This window comes from Ptychodera flava, chromosome 21, assembly GCF_041260155.1.
Source record: "Ptychodera flava strain L36383 chromosome 21, AS_Pfla_20210202, whole genome shotgun sequence".
NCBI classification, from domain to species: domain Eukaryota; kingdom Metazoa; phylum Hemichordata; class Enteropneusta; family Ptychoderidae; genus Ptychodera; species Ptychodera flava.
In genome coordinates, this window is record NC_091948.1 from 11,488,384 (window position 1) to 11,503,484 (window position 15,101).

Genomic DNA, 15,101 nt, shown 5'->3' on the forward strand with positions numbered 1-15,101 from the left:
TACCGGTATGCATTTGAACATATATATGCGACTTTTATTCCAAGGTAGTACATTTATTAGAGATGGTTTCTAGCCCAGTGTGCCATGTGTTTTAAGAATGGAGGGAAGGAACACATAATTCAAACAAATATCTGGAAAACTTTAAGTATTTATCCAAAGGGAAATAGTTTTTCTTGAATCACAAACTTAACATCATTAACTCAGTTAAATGATGAATTCTGTAATGTGTTCTGAGTGAATGGAAATATAATATTATGGTCAATGTTGTACTCTACATATTCACAAATAAATATATTTCTTGGGAAGAACAATTCTCTGAAGTTACAACTGAACACTCTCTGATGGACTGTTGTCACAAAATAACATTTACTTCTTGACTATATTACATAAGCATCAGACATAGTATACATACCTTCTTTGGTACGCAAAATTCTGTCAAAAGGTCAAAATCAACTATGAAAATACATCATTAACTTGGACAACAGAAATCAAAAACAGTAGAAAGTGGATGATTGTCAAGTGCTATATGTTAATGAATAAAGGATGATAAACATGCAAATCCAATAAGACCCTTCATTCTGTAAAGACAAAGGGAGAACAATAAAGTGGTACATCACACACAGCAAATACAAAAACAATACTTAACAAAAAAAGGCAATGATCAATTTGAAAAATACATCAGTTACCCTGTAATTATGTATGGCTCAAATTTTACACAAAGCTATCAATGTTACTGACTGAACAATTATTAGTTTTACACTGAATAAATTTTTTGATCTTTTAAAAGACAGGACATTTGTGATCTTTAATTATTGGGCTTAAAGATTCATCAAAACTTCAAAATGAGTAAAACTTCAGAGCTGTACTCACAGCTGTAGCTGCCTCCAAATTGCACAAACCACAATATTAATAACACTGACATTGAAACCAAAATGTAGTTTTGAGAAGAATCATACAATAGTAGAGGTTACTACACACGAATGACAAAGTGGGACAGGGCAATAATTAGTAAGTACAATGTGATATGGCTCAACTCAAGTGTGATATAGCTATAAACATACAATTTGCATTACTGTTTGCTCTGAAAGTTAAAATTTGGACTTGATGATATGAACAGAATGCACATTTCAAACATTTAAAATATGTTAAAACACTTGTCTCAAGAATTTAAAAATATACAACCTGTATATATGTGTTGATAGCTGTATTTGGCATAAGTACAGTACATCATCTAATGACATATTTTAATTATTTGTAACAGCTCTCACATGAATGCACTATCTGTGAAAAACTGACTTACCTAAGTATCGATTGATAATCATTTAAGTGACATGTACTGGTGAGACCTGTCATGCTGTAAGATCTTACAACTTGGTAACATTGATGATCTTGAACTTGATTAAGCTATGATGAATGTGGTAGATAGGCTTATTTGTTACCATAGCTCAATAGTCACTCATTAAAATGCCATTGAGATTGTTAATCTGTTAATTATATTTTCGGACAAAAAGTAAAGTTATACTGTTCCAAATATAACTTGTGAAAAACGGCAAAATAAAAATGAGACAGATGTTCTGATGTTCATCTGCTAAGGTTTTGATAGATTTGTGGCTTTGCCATGATTTTAACATGTGGCAGATGGCCATTTGAAATTCACTCCACACACATAAAAATGTCACTTTCATTTTTTCAGTGCAACAAGCATTCATGGCCATAATGAATGTCAATACCATATATGTAGAAGGGAAGATGTCTTCAAATCAGCCAATTTGCTTTAGATCTCTCTGCATTCTAGTTTCAACGATTTTTCCACTGGACTCTTACGGTTGAGAGGTTGACTGACAGATTAAACATGATCACAATCACAGTCTTCCACAGTATTGGCAGACTCACAGTGACTTAAAACATGTACACTACACACAGTACGCCATAATTAATCATTCTACAATGGTTAACTTTCAGTTTTCAGACGACTGACCTGTACACTTATAATACTACCAAAAAATATATTAACTTTGCTAATATAAACTTATGACTATTTCCTATTTTGAGCATACATTAGTCAATTAGTCTTTCCATTTTTGTCTGCACAACTCATCGTCAATATTTTTCCAACTGTGTGCATCTGATAATACATTTAAACCAGTTCCTCAGGGTCAAGGTCAAATTTTGCCTTGAGAACAGTAACTGGTTTTTTGTCAGCCTCTTCGAGGTAAGCATTCTCTTGCATCTCATATCGGTGAGAGAGTAAGTTACGAAAGCCGATTTCACTCAGTCCCAGGTCACATGAGAGCACCTTTGGCCAATCGTAGCGGAAATCGGCAACGGCTTCCTGATCAAACTGCACGTCCCCAAGGGTGTTGAAGTGATTGAATGGGTTGAAGTTGATGGCTAGGTGTTCCTGTGGGAGGTCTAGTGAGAAGGATGGGCTGGTAGACTGTGTTGGTTCCTTGCTGGCTAGCATTGGAGGTATTTCAAGGTGGTGTTCAAACCATTTCTGTGGACACATGAGACAATTCATCAGATGCTATTAGGCACGACACATGTACTGTTTGTATATTAAAAACAATGGACAACAGAATCGTGATGTCAAATTTGCAATGACAGGAAGGTTGTACATCCATTGCAAAGCAAAACATAAGTATATTCTTTTGTTTGGCATGGCACTCAGTAATGGCACATTTGAGGCACAGAGTGCACAGCAATCACTGTGACAATGCAGTTGGGAAAAGGGAATTATAGCCTAAAGAATCATCAGTCTGGTTGAAACTACTTCACAAAAAAATTCAAACGGGCTTAAAGACTCCCATCTAAATCCCTTGTTCTCACATCAATGGATTTGTGAAGTACTTGTTGACTCTTTTGTTTTTTTGTTCTCTACGGAAATTTCTATAAACTATATTAATTTCTTTGGGGAATTAATGTGTATACTCTGCCATAGTTCACCAGCTGGTCAGAGTTCAAGAGTAAGACAATGCCAAATTACCCAATTTTAAATGGTCCTTAATACTTTTTAGCATATTACATGACATTTCACCATTTACATGTAATTTGTTATGAGGTATTGTATAACAGAATTGCTGTGACACATGTCCTATTTTTAATTATTTCATCAAACATTGTACTTTCCATGTTCACTTACCAAGTTATTTCTCAAGATGTGATTAACCTGCAACAGGGATTTTTCACCTGCAGAACACAAATAACCAAAATAATGATGTTTATTTTGACCTGAAAATTATTTACTGAAAGGAACTGTAATGAAACAGAGATTCTCCAGAAAATATAAGACATATTATGAGGAATAATTACTCAGATCAGAGTTCAGGGCTTGCTTGACCTCTTCTTGTAATGGCTTACACTTGGACCATTTTGGATTCAATATTGGCAAATCTCAACAAACAAGGCACTCTGATGAAAACATTTGGAGGGTGATAAACTATTCTTTTATTTCTCTCTGATTTGTCACATTTGAATATTAATATAGGTATTTCTGCACATTTTCAAAAAAATTTCCGAAAAATCTTCACAATTATTAAAAAGCAGAATCTAAATATAAAATTGATTTAACACATTACAATACTCAGGATCATAGCCCCATAATATACCCAAAACATTGGGATGGATTTTTTCTTGTACACATAAGGAAGGATGTCACATAGTGGCCAGTCTTACCTTCAGCAGTGTTACATATTTCATGAGACTGAATTGTCAGATAGTAGTCCATGAAATCAAGAGGAATACCTTCTGTGGAATAGGCCTCAATCTCAGAGTAGGCACTGAAAAAAAATCAAAAATTGGACTTAACAAAATGTGAATTCACTCCTTCTGTTTTTCACTTCCACTCTTGATCAAGAGATGTCTCCCAAAGATTGTTCTCTATGATAAAATTCCCACTTTCTTAACAAACATATTTAATGTCCATTTATCACTATCCATCATAAAAACTGCATTTTTAAACCAGTGTAATTTTGATGTTTTAGTTACAGGCAGTAAGCAAATAAATGATTAGTAGAGATTCTGAAATAATTTACCAGTGTTACCAAACCTTAGCAAAAACACTGATTTTGTAATCACAATCACACAAGTGATAGCTATAGAAAGGTCCATGAGTTCTTACAAATGTATTACAATAATAATATTTTTAGCTTCTTACTCATTTCGTAGTTGAGACAGGACCATTTCTATCTGCCTTGGCAACCAATCACAGTGCACTTTTAGGAAAATGTGTGCCAACTTTGACATGTTACTCTTGTTGCCTGCAATAGTAAACACAGCAAGGCACATGTAAAATGTTACAGTTGATGAATGGTATGAACATTTCTCCACACACTCGATATATGATCACTTTGACAACAGTTTCTATGGTAACAAAACTTAACAGCAAGAGATGAACCTTATTGTATGCATGAAATATAAAAGACTTGCTTGACTGCATGTGGCATACTACAGGGGAATGCACTAAATACAAGTCATTGATGATGACATAGTCCTCAAGACGTATTATTGTGTTGGTTGTTTGCAAAGGTGTTAATCTAGTTGTGTAAAGTAGGTCAATTCTGTGAATTATACCAACTTCTGTGGTTGTTTGGCAAGAAAGAGAGAATCTGCTTGACAGAAAATCAAAAGAGGGCATCTTTGAAGCAGCTGAGCAGGTGTGAAACCAAATTGATTTTGGATAACGTGATCTGTACAGGCCACATTGGTGTTGACTGAAGATGCCATTGTCCAACACTTGGGAAGGCTGGGGAAGTGAGTGAGACTTGGCATGTCTGACTCAAGCTGGACGTAGCCACTGATTATGAAACGCTCAAAATGCAAGCAGTGAAAGTCTGTGAAAATCAACTTTTGCAATCAACAGTTTCTCATCACTGTCGGCCACCCTCACTGGAACAGTGGTGTGGGTTGTTCAGTTAATTTGAGCCATGATTTTATATGACTTTAAAATTCCAGGTGTTCACTGGAGCCCTGTCAGAAAAGTTGGAGGAATGTTTGTCAACAATACCACTTTTCTTGATTGTTGTAGGATAGCTGTGAGGGAAACGTTGTAGGATATCCTATAATGTGCAAAATTGCTTTTGCTAAGAGTGTAATGAGATTTGCTAGGATTCTTTTTTGAGGGTATCTTTGACGTGAACGGAAGCCCACATACACAGATACAGGAACAGGCATTGCCCAATCTATAAGTCCCCATGGATGAACTAATAAGAGTGATGCAATTATTTCTATTAGAGACTACTACTAGTTTACACTAGCAACAGTTACTATGACAACACATTCTATGACATGAAAACAATGCACTGTGGCATTAATGAATTGGTAATGTTCATCCAAGTTTTACCACATCACATGCTGTATAAGAGTGTGGTCTGTTGCACACTCACACAAAATTGACATACCGTATACAATAGCAATCACTGTCTTACCATATGTAGCGGTGGTCAGCACTGGATAGATGCAGTCAGATATGTGAATAAGACTCTCCATCACTGTCGTTGGTGCGTTCTCATCCATCATTTCGGTCAAACTTTCACGGTCTTGTAATTTATTGAAAAAGCAACTGGCAATGATCTAGGTGACGGAAATATGCAACAGGCACAAGACATGAGATGATAGGAAAGAAAGAAAGGGATATTTTACTTCTAAAATGAATATCTCTCGGAATGAATGCATGCATGTTAAACTTGGATGACTGTTTTAAAAAAAGGGAAATCTCTTCAGTTGAAAAAGTTTTTCACAAATGACAATAATACGGCATTACTTGTTTTGAAGTGTAGTAGAGATAATGCATTGATTCTGAAAGTGATACATGTTTTCCTGCACTGACTAACATTCATTTTAAAGGCACACTGATTATTACAAGTCTGATATCTATACAGAGATGATCAGCAAATATAATCATTTGAAGAAGTATTTTGTCCAACATTTCCAGGCACCTACAGTATAAATTTCAAGTGATAGACCCATTTGGCAAACTTCAAGATGCCCCATGAAATAAATGGTAATGTAAGCAGTGCATCCACTTCTTCTAGTATAGCGCCCTCAATGTCTGCAACAATCCATTTACAATTTATCATATCCAGTCAAGGGTGAAGATGCTGCCCTCAAAGTAAAGTTATTGAAATGTATGGACAAAGTGAATGGCCATGAAATATAATAGTGCATTGCTAGCTACATAAGTAGTTTGAGCCAGGAGAGAAAAAGATCTGATATGGAAAACAAGAAATGTTTAATAAGCTGTGCAAACTGTCTGACAAATGTTTGAAGGAAGTCACTATGGCAGAAAAGGAAACATACACGGTGGAAGGTCAAAGTTCAAAGCCTACCTGCAAACCAATGCAGTTGTGAGCAGTTTTGATGTCCATATCTTGGAGTTTGGTCTGTAAATGTTTGAAGAACACACACAGCGGGGTGGGCATTGTCGGTATCTCTTCTGCCATTTTGATTACCAACCCTCTAATTGCACAGAACAATGGATCCATAGAACCTGACCAATACGAAAGGAAAAAAAGAATTGTGTAATGTATGCATATATAATCCTAAATGACTTTCTGAAATAACACTTTGCAAGTAAATTACATATGAGATTGTTTTCCTAGCCTTTCAAACATATACACGATCCAGATTGACAATTTTTTTCACACATTTCTAATTTGCACAGGTAACTAAAGGCCACTACTGGTATACAGACTTGTAAGACTATAGGCATCCTGATGCAAATTTTCACAGTGAACCCAAATTTGGTTTTCCTGTCTTTGCCCAATTCTTGAGTTTCTTTTCTGAGAAAAATATAAGCACAAGTTTTGGCCTTTACTTTCACACTGTATATAATCCCCCCATAGTTTGCAGAAGACCAGTCCACATTCACCTCTGTGAACAACATACTTGGGCCAAACAACAGTTGTGGAAAGGGGTCAATGTCTCTCATTAGTATTGTTAGCAATTTGAGTCCTACTATGACATGTAGGTTATTGCTGGTTTGGCTACAGAGTCCCTACCTCTTGACCTGCTCACCCCTAATTCCCTGTAAACAGATCCAAAATTACCATTGATAACAACGGCTTTGGACCAAACCATGGTGGTAAAAGGGTTAACACATTGCTCCTACCATGCGGTTTGAGGGGTCTTTCATCACTCGTTGGCTTGCATCCACACGGCAATTCTTTCAAGATTTCTGAGAATGATGGAACCATATCTTTGCTGCTATGTTCTTCAATCAATATCTTGATTACTGACTTAATAATCCTGCAAGCATTGAAAAAATGAACAAGAGATGAGATTAGACAAGACAAACCATTAGCTTAGTCTAGCCTATGAAAACAGATCACAGAACATTTCTGAGTAAAAGTTGTTTCATTTATTGTACATCATTTTACAGCATCTCTACAAACTTTGCTGTCCAGCAAAAAAAATCCTGTGACATTGTGGGATTTACATGTACATTGTATACAAATAGCAGAATAGTGGAGCGAAGAACACTCTTCATTCACTGTATACATGTTTTTATACTTTTGTTAAAACTTAATTTCCTCTAGACAGGAAAAGGGAATATTTTACAGAGGTATTTCTTCCTTGTTACCATGTCATGTAGGGAGTGAAAATTTAACAGAGAACTTTACATAAACAAAAGAATTACAATCAGTGACTGTGGTAAAAACACATTACAACTGAGAATAGAAAGTATTTATAAATGTCTACTAAAACACTCCAAATGAAGACACAAACACAAAAGAAATTAGGGTGTTGAGATGCATTTACGGAATTTAATTTTGATATTTTTTTCAGCAAATATCAGTGAAGATCCTCCCAAACAGTGCAGGAGCATTCATGCTTGCATCTCAGAGAGAAAAGTTTCTGTGGAATCAAAGCTTTCAAACAAAGACAAGGTTTCCTACCTTTCAACAAATGGTGATATGGCTTCATAAACACTTTCCAGCCAAGCTGGAATAGCTGCCGTCTTTCCAGGAATGCAGTTGCTCTTAAAAATCTCCCAATTTTCATCTCTGTTGGTCAAAAAACGGAAGATTAATAATATTAAAGATTTGTCAAAGCGAAATTTTTGTCCACACAACAAAAACAATTATTGCTATACCTATTGCTACAACCAGATATGAACTGAATATGCTCACGTGCATTACTGTGATTGGTTGACAGAATGACAAGAACATTAGATAAAAGTGTTGGAACCGATTTTGTTTATAGTTGGGTGGCCAAGGCATTTTTTTCTACTTTTGACAGTAAAGTGGTATGGTACGAAGGTGAAAAATAAAAGGTTGAAGGAGCTTGATTCATTCAATCAAAAGTTATGAATTTTTTAATAATGAAAATGACAATTTCTGCCAAGAATTCAGTCTCATGAAAGTTCGACAATCTGTTAACTTTGTATTTATCTCATATAGAAACATGACAATTTATGTTCTGGATCAAAATTTTGTTCTTATTACAGAAAACCGGAAAATGGAAAGTTCATAGTACTCAATGTTCAGGGAACTTTCAATATAGGTGAAATGGCCATGTAGAAGATGACTTCCTTGTTAAACTGAGATAGCAATAAAAGTTTTGAAAGTCAATGTAAAGTTAGTCTTGGTATTTTGTAGATTATAAGATATTAGCTGTATTACATTTTTATATTTCTGTCAGATATAGTACGTTATGACACTGTGATATAGTATTGACATATACATAGTGATTTTCTTTTTTTAAGTATTTTTTTAGCTTGTCTCTAGTGAACAGGCTTGCGATTGGTAAAAAAGCAATGTCTACCACTGAGGGCGCTTTGGATCTACAAAATAAATTTAGAGTGTTACTTGAATATTGTAGAATGGTTGTGTCTAGCCAAGTTTGTGTAAGTTCTGAAGCGAAATGATAGGCAAGTAACCGTTACTTTTGCTATCGTTCAGTACAAATCTTTTGATATCAGATAGCGAAGGCAGCATACCTGATCTGATAACAATACTATGCTTTTGTGCTTTCCTACAACCACGGGAGCTCCACGTGAATTTCTCTGTGAGCACAATAACCCTATGCATTGGAAGCATTCTGCTCCTTGATACCCATGTAATAATTGCAGAAATAAATGAAATTACAACAACAACAACAACAAAGCACACACAAAGTAGCATGTCATGCGATCGAGGAGTCCGGTGCCACGATGGTGGTTGACTCCCATATGCATGTGTTGTATTCAAAAGCATGGACGGTCACGATGAGCGCACTATTTGTTGAAAGGGGTTCGCAAATATCACGGACGTTTACAAACCCATTACGTTTGATAAGATTACCTTACTGATGAAAGAAAGCAATAGAAAACAACCAAGTAATGGAGAATGGAAGTTCAAGTGACGGAACTGCAAGTAAACCCAAACTTATTTGTGGAATTTTTAATCCTCGGTCACTCTTCCCTAATAGAAGAGTCCATTTTTGATGTCATATCCGCCATAGCTGTATGCCAGTTCGGTTGTCTCAACGTCGCGATGCGATGGAGATTATTGACAAGAGAGATTTCATGTGTCACAGCACGATCCAAATGAATGACCCTTTTATTTTAGGCATTTCACTCATGACTACAACAAATTTCATTGCTATATCGTTTATTTTTATATTTGAAAGGTCTGTGTTTTTGCGTGCTGCATGCTACGGCCTAATCACAGTGCATACTGTACTCTCCATGCTGTACTGTAGACCCACCTCAGTTGAATTTTACCGAGCTTGACGCCAAATCGTATTTGCCTTTTTTTCCGAGATTAAATTCAAGCTGCAATTTCCTAGAAATTCATCTTTTCATCCCAGAATTGCATACGTTCTCGAACTTGGATGAGAAATTTCATGTCAGTTGCGTAGGCTCGGAAACGTCCATCTCTGTGTTCATTTTGCTGAAGGCAATGCGTTTCTAAATGTCGTTTGCTCCCAATCGACTTTGCAACTCTCCTCAGCTGTCTCCTACATTTCATACGCTACCCATCGGGCTAGTAGAGGTACCAAAAATTACTTGCCCGGCGGTAAAAACTGCTAGCCCGTGAGTTCAGGGTAGTGAATTTGCTCACCCCTATAAAATATATACATTCCTATTCTAATGAATGGAGTATTCGGGTCGTTTCCAGCACCCGGAAGTAATAGTGCGGAGGCGATCGTAGTTGAGTGATTGATTCGACGATGTGTCCAAACAAATTTGGGGCGAAAAATTCAATTCGCAAGATGACTTTCAAAAATTTTTCGCAAAATGAGAATTTTATTCGCATTTTGTGAGTGTGGTGAGCGCTAGCGCGAACACTGGGGTTAGGTTGGTAGCGGGTCGAGTTGACTGGGGTCGAGTTGGTTAGGGGTCGAGATGTCCAGAAACCATGGTCATCATGCTTCCCATAGACAACGGTACCCATGTATCAGAAAAATTAAAACTGTGATAACTTCATTAATATGCAAGCCACGCCCACCAAAACCTTTTCAGTTCTAGCCATTTGAATTCTGAAGATGTCTACCAAATTTGACTGAAATACGTTCAGCCGTTTTTGAGATAATGGGGATACAGACACACGGACACACACACACACACACACACAGACATGACTAAACCATATGCTCACGTGTGTGAACACGTGAGCAAAAAAGCAATCAAGACTTTCTCCTGGAAATACAGTATTGTTAGTCTGTTACATGAAAGTTCAACATTGAAAACATTATAAACACAGACTGTGCTTGAAAGGACCAATGAAACAGTCTATTCCCTCACATTTATATACATGTATGCATTAGAATAACATTATCGGAGGTGTGCACAATGGTATTATGACCAACGAGTATGTAAAACCATTTCTCAGGCCCTTTGCCATGACCACATCTCTGAGAAGAAGGCTACTTCATGACATTCTGGATGATATATACACATGTACATGCCTACATATGTAGCTGTGGTGTCAGGGTGATGTATGTACAAATACACTGATAGAAAAGGTATGCTACTCAGAAAATTTTACACGTATCTTTGATGGATATCCATGAAAACACAACACAAAGCAAAACAAGAAAACAATGGCTAATATACCAGTATGTAAAATCATCCTCCTGTATTTCATCATCGTCTCAGCACAAAACTACTTACTTTTCAATCATAGCCATGAGTACATTGGACAGTGCAATCGGTTGATTCTTACACAGAACCATAACATCAACAATAGGCTGCACACAGTCTGGGATGTCACGGCTCTCTGACGACACACAGCTGTTGCCGGGACAACAAACTCCCTGACAGCCCTGGTCAGAACCATATGATGAGAGGCTCTCAGTTGACGTCTGGCTTTGAGTTGGGTCTGAGAATAAACAGATCTGCGTGTTACAGGTTGATATTTGGCATGCCTGAATAACACCAGGTCCTTATCCTTGTGCAAATCAATGCTTGCCTGAGGGTGCTTTTCAAGTGAACAAATACAAGCATATCCCCTAGGATAGTGTGAATTATACTGTAGCTCCGTTTGGGCTCAGTTTTCAACAGTCTTAATAGCTTCTTCAGGGATGGGTCTGAGGTCCACTTTGGTAAGGTAGTAGGTTGGTTTTGGTAAGGAAGTAGGTAGGGATTTACCAATGTTCGGCAGTAACAAGGTTCCGAGAGAATATGATCAAAGTCTAAAGAGCAACTGACGAAATTTTGCAGATTGGCAATAACTGTCACGCAAAACGATTGTCCTATAACTGTACTTAACCCCATTAGTTGGAACAACGCTATTGTATGGTTGTGCAATTATTCAGACGAATGGGCTGGCAGAAGGAGGTGGAGGGGGTAGAAGTATTGCTGGGAATGGCAAATGAAACATTTTGAGGTCTCTCATTAGTTTTGCCTTTCTAAAACTAACCAATCACTTCATTTGAACTTGTAAAAGCAGACTGTTTGGAGGGAATATGGTACACATACCTGCATGGGTTACCAAAAACACTGGTAAATAGGCATCCTTCATGAGTAAAGCCTGAAAACAAAAACATTGATATATTTTACATGTAATTCTGATCTGCTTTTAACATGCATCATGATGATAAAACATTAGGAAGGACTTCATATGTAGACTCTATTATTTCCAAGGCATTGTATTAGCAATAATTGGCCTCCTGAGTCCAATTTCATGAATAAATTATCATTGTTGTTTTAACAGTGTTGATATTAATTGAGAGGGTATATTTTGGGTGATGAGTTTCTCTAGGCTAAAGAGAAAATACATTGTTCTCTGGATGAGTCGTTGACACAACTCAATGGAGTATTTGACATAAACGACATGTATTAACTGGTTTTAATAATGAAAATTACATGTACTCATCAAGGCTATGATACATAAGGACACAATAAAAGCTGCTCAAATAAGTCTTGTTGTCTAACACCAGATCATACATTGTGACATTTAAACTTAACAAATTTGTATGTGACTTAAATTGAGGGTGAGTTCAATAAACATTTTGCTGACTAACCTGCAACATGAGAACAAAATTTGGAGTAGGTTGGCTGCATGCCAGCTTCAGGAGTATGTAGGCAGCCATGTTGTCTGGCACATTGTCAAGGCTTTGAAGAAAATAGAAATGGATTATTTTAGTAGATAAGTCAAGGTCCTGCACACTCACATACAAATACACAAAAACAAACCCACACATGGACATTTCAACATACACACACATGCATAAATGTACAAAGAGTCCCTAGAATATATTCTGTATCTCTGTGCTTGCTGTCAACTTGTCCAGGAAAATTTATTGATTAATCTATTTTCATGCAGTATTTACTAAAACCACAATGACTTGATGAAGGGTTGTTTACTAAACTCTGAATTTGCTTCATATATATAGAAGACTGAAAAATTTACAGATAAAATTATATTCAAAAGAATGCAATATCCATTAGAAACAGTGAGATTATGTTTAATTTGTTGCAATTTTTGCAAAATTAAAAATGATTAGCAGATGATAAACCTCCATTGTGATATTACACTGCACAGAAACTATTTAATTTGCAATGAATGTTAATAAAAATATTAAAAATTATTGATAGAGATGGTAATTTTCAAAAGACTAATTTAATAAAATAAAATAAACGAATGAGTCAATGGTATCATGTGATAGTTAACATTTCCAAAAGACAATGTATGTCCAACATTTTGAATCCAATAGCAGCTGTTTTTGACAACAAAATTGCAGATTTCATCACAATTGTATGCCAAATGCAATTGTATGCCAAATCTAAAAGCCGTCAGATGAATAGTTTTTGAGGAAAAGATTTTGCATATTTCAAAGCACTTTCATCGAGTCAGACTTAGGGGCCATTGATCATAAAAGCTGATGCACTAGAAACATAATTCCTTAGTTTAGAGGTACACGTAGGGGGTAAGACCCAAATTCATTTTGCATGTGGCAAAATCCCCAAAAGCAAAATATAATAAAATAATCAGACTGTGAAACTATAGCAGAAGAGAAGGAATGGCATTACAGACACATAAAATGCATTTGTGTGTGGTTTTCATGTGGACTCGACTAAATGTGATTACAGTATACAGTACTAATTCAACAAAATTCTCCATGTACAAAACCCAACAGTTTTCCTCAAAATAATTTTACATTACAGAATTTGTATTGAGGGGGAGGAGGTTGACACCAACCAAAGGAATTACGTTTCTCGTGTGTAACTTTTAAGAAAACGACCCCTTACATCATCCACACACACACACACCTGCAGTAGATTTTTTACAAAAAGAAAAAGCAAAAAATCCCCCTCCCCTGGTCCATATTAAACTACCGGTACTGCATATATTTAATCACAATTTCAACAGGTGCAACTAACATCATCTCCAGGAATATGTATATTTAAGAAATTTGACATGTGGATTCTCAGAAGAAGTCTACTGTTAAAGGACAACAAGGATGGAAAATCAACCTACATGTACATGTACCTCTGATAAGTTTGATTCTGCTGACAGCGGAGGTGAAAAAGGGTAGAGAACAATTATTTTGAAAGGACCAATTTCATTTCATAGTTGTTTTCTTAGTCACAGACACTATGTAAATCTACCCTTTGCTGACATAGGAGTCAACTTGTGACAATTTTCATCACAAATATTTCGAACTTGATGATACATGTACTTTATAACCATGATTGCAACAAATTATATAAATTGATGTGTTTTGAGCAATATTATTATGATAAGCACACCAGATTCTGTGTCTGTACGAATGTACACGTCATGTACTGCAGTGCTCTACTGTGTATTGACACTTGCATGTGACCTAACTTACTTGCGTGGTTGACCTTCAAAGAGGGCAGGTCGTAACCATGACATCCACTGTGTGATGTGACCCAGGCTCTGTCCTTCTTTCTCCGGTGCCTTGAAGCTGGAGGAGGAACACTTCTTCTTGTGGAAGCCCTTCTTGTAGGCTTTGTAGAGGTCATTGAGAGGTGACGTGACGACGGCCATGGTGGAGAGGAGACAGGAACACAGGTTGTGGATGGAGCTGTGTGTGTTGCTGGAAACTGGATCGAGGAGTTTACTGACCGAGTTGGAACAGGACCACAGGAAATGATTGGTGGAAAGCAAGATGCAAGTGATATCAGATCTGAAAATGAGGAAACCATTTGCACATCACAAAAACATGAATTTAGGACTGAGAGCAAATTATGAACTACAATGAATTTCTCTTTTCCAAATATATGTATATCACCATACAAATGGAATGTAATCAGATGGAGTTGTAGTTAAGTAAAATCTGTGTAATAGTTGTGTAACAGATATCGCTATACAAAAGTATGCTATCAGAGTACATGTAGCTATGAAAAAGTCTGAAACAAAATGGCCGCTTGGCAATCATGTTATATTGTATCGTGAAGAAATTGACATGCTTATATGAACATGAAATATATTGTCCTTGTGTCAAGTTTGAATGAAATTGATCTGAGCATGTATGAATAATGTCTTTAGACATGAAAAAATCAGAACAAATTGGCTGCCTTGGGACCATTTGGATCACATTGTTGAAAATATTAGACTTGAATTTGTATGTCATGGTGTGTTATCCTTGTGGCAAATTTGAAGGAAAATAGTCATTACTTGTCTGTGTAATGGCTTGAGGCTTCGTCTGAT

General features: G+C 36.4%; 1 protein-coding gene across 2 annotated transcripts in view; it reads right to left on the reverse strand.

Moving 5' to 3' along the window:
- LOC139121408 (uncharacterized protein KIAA0825-like) overlaps positions 1-15,101 on the reverse strand; it is a 30,637-nt gene continuing 15,536 nt past the window's right edge. For both annotated transcript variants that reach the window (XM_070686244.1, XM_070686245.1), the window contains exons 13-24: positions 14,260-14,577; positions 12,448-12,538; positions 11,903-11,954; positions 11,096-11,303; positions 7,896-8,003; positions 7,109-7,245; positions 6,327-6,487; positions 5,427-5,571; positions 4,157-4,259; positions 3,676-3,779; positions 3,143-3,189; positions 1-2,497 (exon numbers count right to left, since the gene is read on the reverse strand). In XM_070686244.1, the coding sequence (XP_070542345.1) occupies positions 2,138-2,497; positions 3,143-3,189; positions 3,676-3,779; positions 4,157-4,259; positions 5,427-5,571; positions 6,327-6,487; positions 7,109-7,245; positions 7,896-8,003; positions 11,096-11,303; positions 11,903-11,954; positions 12,448-12,538; positions 14,260-14,577 (1,834 nt within the window). In that variant the 3' untranslated portion in view covers positions 1-2,137. The remainder of the gene's footprint in view (positions 2,498-3,142; positions 3,190-3,675; positions 3,780-4,156; positions 4,260-5,426; positions 5,572-6,326; positions 6,488-7,108; positions 7,246-7,895; positions 8,004-11,095; positions 11,304-11,902; positions 11,955-12,447; positions 12,539-14,259; positions 14,578-15,101) is intronic.